Consider the following 14,363-nt stretch of genomic DNA (forward strand, 5'->3'; position numbering starts at 1 on the left):
TTAAACTCCGTGTAAGCCTTCGTGAATCCTGCTATTGGAGTAGCCCAGTTAACAAATGTAAAATAAATAAAAGAAATAAAGTTGAAATCATTACAATGCTATGCATTCAGCACACCAATGTGAGGACGCCCAGACATTCCTCGGGTACAAAGCCCAGTGTAATGTCAGTATGTATAGTTACTTCACCAATTGCACTTGTCAGAGACTGCATGGCCAAGCACATAAACCAAGGCCATCTGTACTCAGTAATGCATGTAATTATGGTGACGGTATAGCCAAGTTTTATTTTCAGCAGCATACTGATGAACTCTATGGTAGTCCTCACAAGTTTAGTGTGTAAAGCAGACATCAGGTGACAACAGCAGCCATTATAAGGGGTTGCTATTGAAATGCGTGCTAATTCATGTTAAAGAATGTATTATTTTTTACTGCCAGGCCATACTGCCCACATGTGGTAATACAGCCAGGCCATACTGCCCACATGTGGTAATTCCAATGTTCTATGTTACAAGCCAATTGCTTTTGTTATATTTCAATCATGTATTGCCCACCATGATGATTAGCCTTGTCTGTAACTGTACTACTGTGAACTCATGAGCTACCACGTACAACTGATCACATTTGGGCCCACTGTACATAGCCGACTGCATATGATGTGTGCTGCTGGTACAATGGAATACAGATGTATAACGAGTTATACATCTGTGTAACTGTAGCAATGAAGGTGGGAAGCATGCCACTCAAGGTCTTCAGCTCCTTAGCACTCCCTGAAACTCCTTAGATTCGGTTGTTGTTTGTCATGGTTGTGCAACTAATGAGCACAGTTGTCACATGACCCTGTAGAAATATCTACCTAGCAGTAAATTTTAAGTTGAGGCCTGAGGTTTCTGTCTCGCGGTAACCACATGTTAATCTGCCTTAAACCGGAATCTGACTCACCACGGATTACCGCTCAATCTTCTTTACATAGGCTGTATCAGCGAGGGCTGTTGAATGATACTTGTTTATCAGGACCAAATGTCATTTGTAATTTCTATTGTCCTCACTGCACTTAATGGAAACAAACTGTCTTGTGTTGCTTATTTTCACTTTGACTTGGGTTCACCTTAATGACACCTTCTGCAATGACTCATACTATACACTACCACTACATGCTTAATTGCCAAGTTGTGAAAGGCCACAGCACTGAAATACCTTGGGGTATGCATTACTGTCATGTGTGTATGACACCACCAGCTATAAATGTCAGTGTGAAACACTGTTTCATGACACAGGTCATTGTGTCATGGACAAAAACACATACAAATAAATTTTAAGAATAATTCAGATTTTATTGGTAAACAAAAATCACACTGCAGACCAGCTGGTTTGCTATGGTACTACTAAATGACACTAGAAATTATATTAACAGTCAAACCCCCCCCCTCCGATGTGGTAAAAAACCAGTATAATGTCCTAATGCATCGGGATAACGGTCACGAATTCGCCACACACAGCAACTTGGAATTACTCTACGAGCTCTGCTTCCCAGTTGTCCGTAACGCCAGACCGTAAACTGCCGATATGAAGCATGTCTGTATCGCCGGTTTTCATCAGTTTCCGCAGGTATTCCGAAAATTGGCCGCCTGTAAGTATCCGCAACACGTAGTACACCTTGATGTATTACAATTTCACTCATTTCCTAGAGAGAGACAAATATAATAATTCATTTACGGCTCGGGACTAGGCCAGTTTTCACACATATACCAAGACTGCATGAACATGTTACACAACTGAGGTAGTAAGACAATCGGTGGCCATTCAAATGCACTCAGGCTGTATTGTTATAATGTCACGTTATATTTGGTGTCACATAAAGATACTACACTGCTTCTGTTCTTCAAAACAGGTAGGAAGTCTGATGCGAATGTTCCCCTGAAAATGCATGTGACCTTATTTGTTACAGCTGACTGCTACAGATACATGCACTGCACATCCTAACTGTATTTCTGTTTAGATACAGTACATTCAGGCATCAACACACAGCTATGAGTTCCATTTTAAGAACTGATGCAACAGTGTTTTACATGTATGTTATCACATAACATTCCACATATATATTCTACCCAGTTACATTGTACGTCAGACACTATCCATCATGAATGGTTAACATGCAAATACATAAATTCAAAGCTGCAAGGGTTAACATACAGATGTAAGTTATTGCACTCGTACCATGCATCAAAGCAAGATAGTTATATGCATTAATCTTGCATCAACATGAGTTGAGGTAACCTCTGTCCATATGTTCATCAGCACTGTGAGTATCACATCTTTCCATTTGTAACAACTGTTGATGTGTGCATCGATTTAACTGCCAAAATTTGCAAGTGTCTTTTGCAATCTTTTTAGAAGTATTGAAGTACAACCAATTATCTGATCAGGAGCTATAGTCAGATATGCAAAGGCACGTTAAGATATATATAAGGAAAATTTCAGTAACAATGCATTTATGAGGCTAACACCTACAACTTGAAAGAAATGAAGGCTAGCAAGTGCATTTGTAAGTTAGTACTAGACATAAAAAGCACACCTGATCAGAGAATGGCAAATTAGGTGGCATGTAATGCTACAAAGTAACACCTATGACAAGGTCTGCACTACATACAATCAAATTAACTGTAAATGCTCATGGCCAATCAACCACATACTGTTGTAATCACCACGTACTTACCGGAATTAATGACAAACAGTTTGTGGGCCCATTGCCACAACAGACTCTCTCTCTAGAAGTCGGCATACTCCTACAGCAATGGCACAGGCACCATGGGGGAGGTAGTTCGGCATTACGTTGATCATCATGTGGGATGTTAATGGACTCATCCTCATCCAGAATGTCTTGTACTAGTTGAGGATTACGTTCTGCAATAACAGTGAACAGCTGACACATGCGTTCCTGGGAAAGCCTGTTAATTTTTGCCTGTAAGTGAACCAGAATAAGCATTTTATTCAAAAAGGAATGTACTAATTAAACCTGTGCATGCAACTATGGCCAAAACACTTCACACTGATCATTATCTGATTACTGCCAAAGCTTATTATACAATATTACGTATTGCTCTCGAACTGTTACTGTGGTTGTCAATAGATATAATCCAAGTACCCTCATCCATGCATTGATTTCCAAGGTGGACTTTGATGTCGCTTACATCTACTACCTTCAGAGGCTGTCTACACATACTACCACGATGCCCCCGTGTAGGCAAATCGCCTGTTTGTTGCCCCAATGTAATTTACGCCAGTACCTCTAGTATTGTACTGACATGGTACAGTCACCAATACGCTCAAACGGCACTGCAGTTAGCTGACTAAGTAATGCTTACACGATCTAACACTCCTATGCTTTGTCAAACTTCGAATGATTGCCTTTGCCAAGATTGTTCATTTTGTTCCTCAGGATTCCTTGAAAGTACCAAAATTAACTAGCTGGAGGTACTCAAGACAAAGTGTGGACTACAACAGATGCATCACACTTGACTAAGGCAAGAGACGAGCAGCTGTAGCAAAGATGTCAGTACATCATAAATAACAGGCATCATTGTAATATCTGAGACTGTCCTCTGGGTTTTTTTTTTAATCATAAGTGTAGTATATTCATTTTGAAATAGTATCACCCTGTGTGCTAAGAAATTTAATATCGCATCCCTCTCCATAACCATGCCCTCACTGTCGTTAAGATATCCTCTATCTCTGGAGTAAAAATGCAATGACTGCTGATTACACCCATAGAAGAAACTCCGAAAAGCAAGGCACGCCCATGAACAACCACACAACACACCCACAGCAACTTACGTACAATGCAATGTATGCAGCACCTCAACCATCATATGATAACAGTTATAATGAACAGAAGACTTACTTGCCCCATAGTATGGCTACATACAGCTAATTCTATGACTCATTGCATAACTTGTGTGTCAGCTTCTCACTAGTTCGATGCACTACCTGTAAAGTAAGACCATGTTGTTCTTGCGCATTCTGTCCGGTGGATGCAGGCCTTGGTCCAAGAGAACTGACTCTCCTATTTTGCTGTGACTCTCGCCTCTGCCTCCCTGACATTGTAGGTTGTGTTTGTCCCTGTGTAGTCCTGAAAGCACCCGGTGTCTGTACACGATTAATGCCACTCTTGTTATTGTTTTCCATGGTACGTATAACCTGAAAAAGTAGTACAAGTGGAAATCAGTAAACAAACATACTGTATTAGTTGAAGGCAATTAGGGTCTGAGAAGGCTGCAGTGTACTACTACTGGATTAATTTCATATGCAAATAGACACGTAGTATGCTTGGATAATCTCTGTTGCCAGGCAGAGGTAATTTGTTAACAGCATTACATTAATAATTGTGTCTGGCATGCAGTACATCAATCCTTCTTTGAGTACAGATCTTTTTCTATAAAAAAGGAATACTAAGCATGAACTACAGTATTGATATATACGCCAACCTCCTCACAGTTCATTTCACAACACTGCTTCATAGCCTTAAACCAATCTGATTATGTGTACACGACTGCACAATATACCAATTAGAAGTCATATACTCCTGTAATATGCTACTAATAACTGCACAATTCCCAACAGCCTACACTACTTTATGCTCCCTTAATGTACGTTGTGGATCTCTGTTTTATGATGTATAAAAACAAAAATAAAAGACAGCTGTTGCAGTAATATTACCGTTGTACCACACAGCGCATTACCACACTTAGCACTTTTTAAGGTTTACTTGATTCAACACAACACTCGTCATGTCTCAACCGGCAATACACAAGGGATTAGTGCACAATTTCTGTGAAATACTTCATTTAAAATACCTTTAGTGGGACACTAAAAGATGTGAATATTGTCATTCTGAAAGGTGGAGAACACATAGTACAGACTATTAACCACACAGTAGAGATGCTCAAAAACTTATTTGCACTGACATAGATTAGAAATGGACAATAAATGTTTTTTCACTTTACTAGAAACTTATAACAATTATTATCAACTGCAACGCAATAGGCCAACGTGGATAGTGATATTGAAATTAAGGGCCATTTGTGTGAATACGGGGAAACTGCCAACATAGTTTGACTGATTGGGGCATAGTTCACGGAGCTGTAGTCTTCTGTAAAAAAAAGACAAAAATACAAAGGTTATAAAGACAGACATAAAAAGTAACACTGAACAACTGTGGATCAGAAACTATTAGACCAACGAGACATTCAATAACAATTGTAGTCATTGCAAGGCAATATCAATATTTGCAACAAGAAGCAATTACGTAACTTCAGAATGATGACAATTCCATGACTGCTCTATCCTTTTGACGCATAACTACGAAGTTTGATGTCTGTTATCTTTCCATGTCAAATGAAGCCAAAGTCTACTACAAATTGTCCAAATGCTGCTGAAATCTTGATAAGTGTTCCTCGACCAACTGTCTTGTGTCTGGTGGTTGATAAGGGGCAATTGTGGGCTGTATGTTGCGTGGATCATCATAAGACAGTGTGGCTCGTTCGTGAAGTTTAGTGTGGTCTGCTAGTCTACGTTGCAAAATTTTTTCCTTTATTGGTATGAGGTAATTGTAATCTTTACTTTGTTTCATGCGCACCACTGTCCAACGTCCGCTTTTCTTGTTAAATTTTCTACGGTACCTAAAATATAAAGTGGATAACACTTCATGATACAATGAAAGTCAAGTAACAGCCTTTATTTAGAGTTTAATCCTTTGCATAGCATGTGTACAGCTGAAAAAATACAATGTGTAAGCCATGGTTGTCATAATTACTGACACAGAGTACAGTTTTGCAGCCAATCATGTAGGTCCACCAAAAGCTGTTTGACTAGACATATCTGACTTCAGCTAAAATGACCAAATGTGAGTATTACCGTCATTCACAGGATATTGGACATACTGCGATCAATGGTGGTGGTGCTACTGCATGACTCACTAACTTGATGTATCTGTTTGCATTACGCTAACATTGGTCGTACATGTAACACGTGTTTTCATATGTCCATGTGTTTACAGGTATGTGCAGTTGAAATACAGACTGCTGCAACTGAATATGAATTACATCTGTTGTTAGCTGAAAAGTATAAAATATGAAATGAGTTCAAAATTGACTGAGTTTCCTACTTGTGTGCATTTCATCCTTATACCCATGCATGTCAGATCCCATAACTGAGGTCTACAGTTGATAACACAATTAGAAGTAATGAAACTATAGATTGCTTTGCCTGTTGAACCGATATGTGAATAATTGAATTTTCTTACACATATCTGCCTTGCTTGTTACGTGCATATGGACGACCTCTGTGGCTGTTGTGGTCTATCGCAGCAAGAAAATTCCGAGCCCGAAATGCAGGGAAAGTGTAGGATTGCCGTTTTGAAGCATACTTTAATATGACCTGGTGGAACTGTTCTAATTCTGCTGTAGTTCTACAGAGTGAGATAAGAAAAATCACAAGTCAGAGTATTCATGTCCACATGCACATCAATGTTGATAAAGGGAACTTCAAAGTACAAGTACTTTACCTGTAGGTGACGTAATGTCTTGTTTTCTCAACAAATCTGGGGTCTAGAACAATCTGCCTTAGCTTTTCATGTGCCGGGCTGTCAGGCTCTAGCCATGGCGGCGCATGCTCCACCCCAAGAGACTCATGCTGACATTGTCCAACCGGTTCGTAATTATCATGTATCCCACTACCCCACTCATGCTGGTTTACCACATGGTATAAAATACCACCCCAATGGATCTATGGGTAAAAAATAGATAAGAGAAATAAATTTAATGTTGCAACTTCGACTGCTTCATATAAATGAACTGTATGATTAATGCGATGCATTTACATACCATGAATTCTTCTGTACTCTCGGAGTGCTGACAGCAATACCAGAAGTGATTGATAATTTGCCTGGTCCACTGACACAGAATTCTGCAGCCACGCTGCAGTCCAGCCTGTTGTGTAATACAAAAAAACAAAGCGATAGACAATAAGGTAAATGTGTATTTCAGTAAACTGATGCATTTCCACTTGACAGTTATGATCGTATTAACCATTACACAACGTGATGCTAAGTGTATTATTCCTAGCACTGGATTATCAGAATAGTGTGAAGAATGTATAAAATGTAGTACAGGTTACTGCATAGACCTTTGTTATCACTGTATTGCTATTCAGTACATTTGCTAAAAATCTAGTTTAGATCGATAATGCAGTAGACACTTTTCAATAGGAAGGTTAAGCAACCTGTATAAATAGACACTTCTCTTAGCACAATGCTAATTGACAGTGGATGACAGTTGAAATGCAAGCAAGACATGTTCATGATTAAAACTAGTACGACAGTGTAGGAATACAAATATTCTGAAAAACTTAATTGGTATGCTTGGACAGAAGGGACGAAACGCATGGTTCATTTTTTAATACGCCACCCTTTAGTGTTACTTCATGACATCCAATCGATGGGGAGCACAGTGGCTATAGTCTCTACCTTGTAGTGGCTTTGCACCACAGCAGGTAATGATGACACAATAGAAATGGTTACAGTATTGGATATACTTGTCATGATATGTAACCTCCACCGAGCTAAAAATAGGGTATCAATTTCCAGGAGTTGCCTATGTGAGGAATGTTTTTTGTTCAAATAAAACATAAATGCAGACAAGTAATACTCTGTGTGGTAGTATAGCCCAATACAACCTACGGTGTAGTCACAAATGTGATGTTTTGCTTACAAACTGAGTAATGAAGTTAGTGCAGTTACTATTTTAGTAAAGTGTGGTTTTGGAATACTATGCTTGCATTTTCAGAAGACATTAATGTATATAGTGCTGTACATAATGGGACACTAAAAGAAGACATGTTCCCATGAATGTCACAAAAATGCAGTAGAGTAACTACTGTCTGTCTGGTCATACCATGGTGATGAAGAAATCGAAAGTATTTCTAAAAGAATCTGAACAATTCACAAGTACTGCATTGTTTACTGTCATGACCTAGTAACCAAAAACATTGTTAGTCATTCTACAGAACGTGAATGTAATAAGAGTACAGTAGAAAATTTTCTATAGTGTTACCTTGTTAATTCGTTTAGCAAGATTTTTGGCCCCATGCCACATATCGAAGGAGTGCTTGATTGATGCATACCTAGTCCCTGTAAAAGGAAAACATATGATCAGACCTTAGGCCCGCAAGGTTGAATGCAAGTACGACAGTGCAGACAGACAAGACTTACTCATTAGTTTAGCAATTTGTGGATGTGCATCAGTCACCAGCTCATCTATCTTGAGTTGTGAATCTTGAGTTTTTATGCACCTCTCAAAGGCCAATTTCTCCATTCGTGGAGAACTCAGTTCTGTTTCTCTTTTGTCAACCACTTGTATGAGCAAAATCTCTTTGGTTTGCTCATCCATGCATGTGTAAGTGCAATACTGTGCAGAGTGTCCGGGACTATCCATACGACCATCACCTACAAATATAAACCAGAGCTGGTTTAAGTCCCAAACAGACATGGATAATGTCAATGGTTTGCATAAACTTTACCTTAATAATAAATGTAAGGACTAACCCAGGATTGTCACATTAATGTGTTTACGAGTGGACAACATATTCCTCACCATCTCATTCCAGTAGTCAGTAACGACTGGGACTGTGTATCTTCGCTGTAACCGGTAATAACTGGCTTGGTGGATAAATGCTAAGCCAAGACACTTTGCTAGCAATGCTATCTTAGCATAGTTGTTTCCAGTCAGGAAGATTGCCGCTGCTATCATAACATCACCAAGATGTAAACCCTTCCTAACTGTATGTTGACTTGACCACTGGTAAGCAATATGACCATTGCAACACACCTACAAGAAAGACAGTGTTGTTAACAACTATGCATGCCAAGTATTATTACAAATGAGTATGGCTTGTATGGTAGCCCGATAATACCTACCCATGATAGCTTGATGCATGATCCTTTGACTGTGTTTGTTACTGACACACCTTCTTTACATATATCACAATGTTGTATCATGCATTTCTGTGCCAGTTGTATGAGTTTATTCTTGTACACCAGTACAACAGATTCCGTAGAAAGTGATTCTGCACTAAGTTCCTCATTTCTTGTTAATGTATCCGCAGCGGTTGACCTCTCTGCTTCTAATGACTGTTTTGCTGTGTTGTGCAAAACAGTCTCGAACTCACTGTCTTCCATTCTGTGTTCTGGCTCCTCACAAAGGCCTGCAGAGCTGCTCAGAATTGATGACAGCACACAGTGCATAAAAACAAGATAACAGAAGGGGAGAGACCAAAAACAACAGAATTAGGTATATGCAAAGCAAGAGTGATGCATCTGTAAATGAGGCACACTCATTAAAGCTAAAACCTGTTGAGAGAATGGTCAACGGAGGATGATCTGATACATGCCGGTTTGCTCTTTTGCTGCATAGGTCGTCGACAAATGGTGAATTCTTGCATGCTGGAATAGGTGAACATAAATAATGGTATAAATGTTTACAATGCAATGACAATCCACCATTCACAATGTAGAAAGTTGGAATTACCTTTCTGTTGTGCTTCCTTGTGGAGGGGTGCCCGATCGTATGTATGACAAGTCGTGATGTAGCATGTGATTGTTGCCTCTAATGTCTTCCAGAGGGAAAACATCTGACATGCAGTCATCATCATCTTGTCTCATGTGTCTGGAAAACAAAAATATTGTAAGAATCAGCATGTACATTTAGAATCAAGCAGAGTGTGTTCCATTCACACATGTGAGATATGATAACTGTGCAAAGTACTGGACTTGTCACGGTTGGTGGTGCAATTTTACCTGAAACTCCCCGATAATAGGCTTGGAGCTGAGAGAGTACTAGATGTATTTGCTCTGATGGACATTGGAGTGGACTGAAGTTGGGGCAATGCTGACGGCATTGTATCCATGCATGACTGGTTACTTTGATTGTCGTACCTGCAATCAGGTGCATACACTTGTATTATTACATTGTCTGAATGCACTTCATATCACTTCTATCTAATTGAGAATAAATGTTATTTTTTTAATCGTACTCTTAGCCAACGGTAGGGCACAGTGTACAGATTCTACCGGACAAGAAAGCCAGTGCATCTGCTGCCGCATAGTTTGTGCCTCTGAGTAGGCACTCCATGTATATTTCAGCTCGAGGTACAATTGATACACCCATGTTGTAGCTGTGTAGATAACTAGCAAGATTCCATTTAAAAGCCAAACTGTACTCAAAGTATCACGCTACACAAACACAATACATTACGTGGTTAGACACACTAAGGGGATGTTGACTAGACAGCTCATACAGCATGCCTTTTGTTAGTTTATGGTTGTAACACACATTACAGCCCTATTATAATCACTGACTGTCCTGTGAACAAATGTGTGTGATAACTATGAATACAAACACACTAAGGAGTATTGTAACAACACAACACTATGATGCATATAATAAGATAAATGCAGATGGTTAAGCATACAAACAGACTTACAAGTTAAGCAGGAAATGTGCCACTTCCTGATGCGATTTTACTTGTAGATGATGCTTGACAGCCATCCAGCGATCAAATTCACTACCGATGGCAATCCGTGTGCGTCCACGTTTAGCATCCAGTGCTTTCTTCAGCCGTTTCTGAGCAGAGCGTGTTACTGACTTTTGGTTCCCGTTGGTTGTGCCGCCATTGTTGGACAGAGTTGACATGGTGTACCTACCAGTTATACAAACCGTAGAGGAATAGTACAATGTTAAGTTTTCTATCTCGCCTTCATTCTTGCTGGATGGGTTCGGAGCCGACCTCGGCTCCGACTCGGCCACTCTAAAAGCTCGAGAGTTGGTTCCACCGGCTCCAGGCTCCCCTTATATCCCACAATGCTAGGCGTGTATTACCTCAGATCTCGTTTGCCGCTACAGCTATCGAGACATGTTGCTTCACCGGCTTCAGGTTAGTGTAGAAAATAGTTTTAAAAAAGTTCAAAAACCCTTTAAAATTAGTTTTCTAGTCAGTTTCCCCTTAGTTTAAAGGTTTTATCCCTTCCTCCTTGTTATTCATCCTTGTTTTTACCAGAAGAACTTATTGTTCTTCCCTTAGGCCTTCGGGCCCTCCCATTCCCTTGGAGTGTGTGTGTTTTTCTGTAGGGACTCTTATTAATCTACAGTAATTTTATTTAATTTAACTTATTGTTATTTTGTGTATAGTGTAACCGGTGTGTTTGTGTTGTGTTTGGTTGCACTTGTTCCTTGTAATGTCCAAGGATTCGAACGTCTCAGGCTTCAAGAAGTGTGACTCGTGCTGTCAGAAAATGTCTCTGACAGACGGTCACACTTCTTGTGTTTACTGCCTGGGACCTTTACACCTGCAGGACTCTTGTGCTGTATGCCATGGCTTCAGCCCTAGAGTCCTGCAGGAAAGAAAAAATAAACTCATCTTAAGAGGTTTGCTTAAGCCTGAGGGTTCCCTTACTGCTACTTCGGGTAAACCCTCTAAGGCTTCTAGGTCCTCGACTCCAGCTTCTGAGTCGAGGCCTAAGGCTTCGAAACCTCCTGCTACATCGGCTCCGGCTGGAGCCGATGAGTCTCAGACTGCAGCTTCTGTGGTTCCCTCGGCTCCGGCTGGAGCCGAGGCATTGGAAATTCCTGTGTCGGCTCCGATCAGACCATCGGAACCGACATCTAGAAAGAGGGCTAGGTCACCGTCCCTTGGCTCCGTTTATTCGGCTCCAGCGTCTCCCTTGCTGTCTGAATGGAGCCACAGATCTCACTCCTCTAGGTCATCGAGGCTTTCGGATCATGACCTTCAGAGGGTAGTGAGTCGACTTCTTAAGTCCGAGGCACTGGCCCAAATGCTTCAGAGCCCGACTCATCAGTCGATGCTTGACCCTGTCCCTCAAAATGTTCCTCCTCTGACTCTTTTGAGCTTGGAGCCGGGGCGTTTCGGAACCGAGACTGTGGTAGCGTCGGAACCGATACAATTGTCTTCGGCTCCGTCGTCGGCTCCGATTTCTTCTTTGGAAGAATCTCGGCGCTGAACTTCCCTCGTCGGCTCCGAGGGGGTGAGTGGCATCGGACCCTTGTCCGACCCCGCTCTCCCTCTCGGTGCCTCGGCGCTGGTGAGTTTGGCTCCGACATCGGCCTCGGAGCCATCACTGTCGGTGCCGAGGGGGGTTCTCAGCTTTTCGGAGCGGGGACCTCTGGCTCTGCCTGACAGGGGTGCTTTCGAGGTCATGCGGAGTGTGTTGGAACCTGGTTCAACTCCACAGTCGGCTCCGTCCGCTCCTCCCTCTTCAGTGCCTCAGGTTATGTCTACTCACTCCCTCATCCCAGACCGCAGAGAGCCAGCTCCTCAAGAATCCCCTGTGGGGATCTCATCCTCTTCCGAGGCCTCTTCTGAATTGGCAGGGGAGCCCCCTAGGAAGAGAAAGTGTAAGAGGAAGCACATAGACTCACCTGAGTCTGTCACCTCTGACACAGATTTAGAGGATTCCGAGGGTTGCCCCCGTTCCCCTTCTGAAGATGTCTCCTTTGCAGACATTCTAGAAATCCTGAAACAGAGGGGAAATTGGCCAGCCCTTAACTCTTCGGAGGATGAATCTGTGTATCTTGAGGCGTTTGGCTCTCGCCCTTCCACCTCCTGGGTGTCCCCCCCCTTTGACCCCCTCATGCAGGTGGTAGCAAAAAAGGCTTGGACGGCTCCTGACTCAGTGGACCCCACCCCCAGGAGACCTTCAAAGTTTATCACAGCACCAACAGATAAACAATTTCTGACCAAGGGAGTTTCTGTGGATGCTATGGTGGTAGCTGCTGCCACTAAGAAGGAACTAGCTGATCCTTCGGTGCCTGTCCATCCCCCTAACAAGGAATCTAGGTCTATGGACAGGTACGGGAAGCGGATGTTTTCGTCAGTGACCTTTGCTGTGCGTTCGCTGAACTACCTATGCCATTTCACTCGTCTTCAAAGAGATTTGATCAAGGAAGCGAGTGACATGTTGAAGGATCCTACAGCTGCGGGTTTTCAGGACAAGATGAACACTCAGCTGGCTACCCTAAATTCTATAGCTAACTCCTCCATGCGCCTCCTTTCATATGCGGCTGATGGAGCGAGCAGAGCCGCAGGGACAGGTGTGGCCTTACGCCAGCATGCCTGGATGCGGCTATGCAATTTTGCGGACCCCTTTAAAACGTCTTTCACTAATTCCCCGTTTGATGGATCATCTCTCTTTGGTCCTCAAGTGAAAGAAACCTTGACGAGGTGTGAGACGGATGGCAAAACTCTTTCTGCCGTCGGAGTCCGTTTTTCTACTCCCTCTAGGCCTTACCCCAAAGGCCAGAAAAGTGGGAAAATGTGGTTCCGCAAACAATCTCAAGGGACTTTGCCTGACGCACAGAGTCGGTTCCCCTCCAGAGGCAGAGGGGGGAACAATAATGGTAGACGTCGTCCTAGAGGCAGGGGGGGTCCGCAGAACCAGGGCAATCGAGAAACCTTTTCCGATAAGCCCTTTCAGCATCCCTGAGGTGTTGCCCAACTGTCCACCTTCGGAGGCAGTCAGGGGAAGATTGTCACTGTACCCAGAAGCCTGGCGATCCCTAACTCAAGACAAGTGGGTACAGTCCATCATTTCCGAAGGCTATTCCATTCCGTTCTTTCGTATTCCAAATCAATCAAAAAAATCCCTTCCAGATGTTCCACCCGCTCAAAGGGATCAAGCAGCGTTGGAAATTTCAAAGTTGTTTGCAAAAAGAGCCATTCAGCCAGTGCCAGCAGACCAGCAAGGATCCGGAATCTACTCCAAATTCTTTTTGGTTCCAAAGAAAACAGGGGACTGGAGACCCATTTTGGATCTCAGTATCTTGAACAAATCGGTCAAGAAAACAAGATTTCGGATGGTCACGCTACAATCCATCCAAACTGGATGTGCTCTATAGACCTCCAGGATGCGTACTATCATATAAAAATGAACAGACGCTCCAGGAGATTTCTCCGCTCGCTGGGAACCAGTCACTTTCAATTCAGAGCCCTGCCCTTTGGTCTCACCACTGCCCCCCGGGTGTTTACCAAATGCATGGCAGTGGTAGCTTCTCACCTGAGACGTCAAGGATTCCAGGTGTTTCCATATTTGGACGACTGGCTCCTCACAGCTCCTACCAAGCATCTTCTGTTAATGGCCAGAGACTACACCTTTCGCATTTGTCAAAAGTTAGGCATCTCAATAAATTGCGAAAAGTCTGTTTTGTCACCTTGTCATGCTATTACCTTCATAGGCGCAAATCTAGACACAGTCAACATGTCTGCGAGACTAACAGACCAAAGAATAGCAGACATACGCA

The 14,363-nt window shown here is 42.2% G+C and overlaps 1 protein-coding gene and 1 long non-coding RNA gene across 2 annotated transcripts; both read right to left on the reverse strand.

Moving 5' to 3' along the window:
• Window positions 1–1,411: 1,411 nt before the first annotated feature.
• Window positions 1,412–4,378, reverse strand: LOC122814756 (P2X purinoceptor 7-like). The gene is made up of 3 exons (XM_044087108.1): window positions 3,985–4,378; window positions 2,714–2,959; window positions 1,412–1,681 (listed from the first exon to the last, which is right to left on the reverse strand). Exons 1-3 carry the CDS (start codon window positions 4,180–4,182, stop codon window positions 1,412–1,414), a joined length of 714 nt encoding a protein of 237 aa, XP_043943043.1. The 5' UTR covers window positions 4,183–4,378.
• Window positions 4,379–6,933: 2,555 nt separating this feature from the next.
• On the reverse strand, window positions 6,934–8,341 carry LOC122805968. The gene is made up of 3 exons (XR_006365483.1): window positions 8,264–8,341; window positions 8,106–8,182; window positions 6,934–6,983 (listed from the first exon to the last, which is right to left on the reverse strand). It is a non-coding gene; the product is annotated as an uncharacterized LOC122805968 (long non-coding RNA).
• Window positions 8,342–14,363: the final 6,022 nt, after the last annotated feature.

This window comes from Protopterus annectens, chromosome 1.part1 (assembly GCF_019279795.1).
Source record: "Protopterus annectens isolate FY-2018-M chromosome 1.part1, PAN1.0, whole genome shotgun sequence".
NCBI lineage: Eukaryota > Metazoa > Chordata > Ceratodontiformes > Protopteridae > Protopterus > Protopterus annectens.

Coding starts and splice junctions, on each gene's coding strand:
- LOC122814756 (XM_044087108.1), bottom strand. CDS start 4,182: ATGGAAAACAATAACAAGAGTGGCATTAATCGTGTACAGACACCGGGT. Junction 2,960..3,984: donor AACATGGTCTTACTTTACAG/GTAGTGCATCGA, acceptor GTTCACTTACAG/GCAAAAATTAACAGGCTTTC. Junction 1,682..2,713: donor ACTGTTTGTCATTAATTCCG/GTAAGTACGTGG, acceptor GTCTCTCTCTAG/GAAATGAGTGAAATTGTAAT.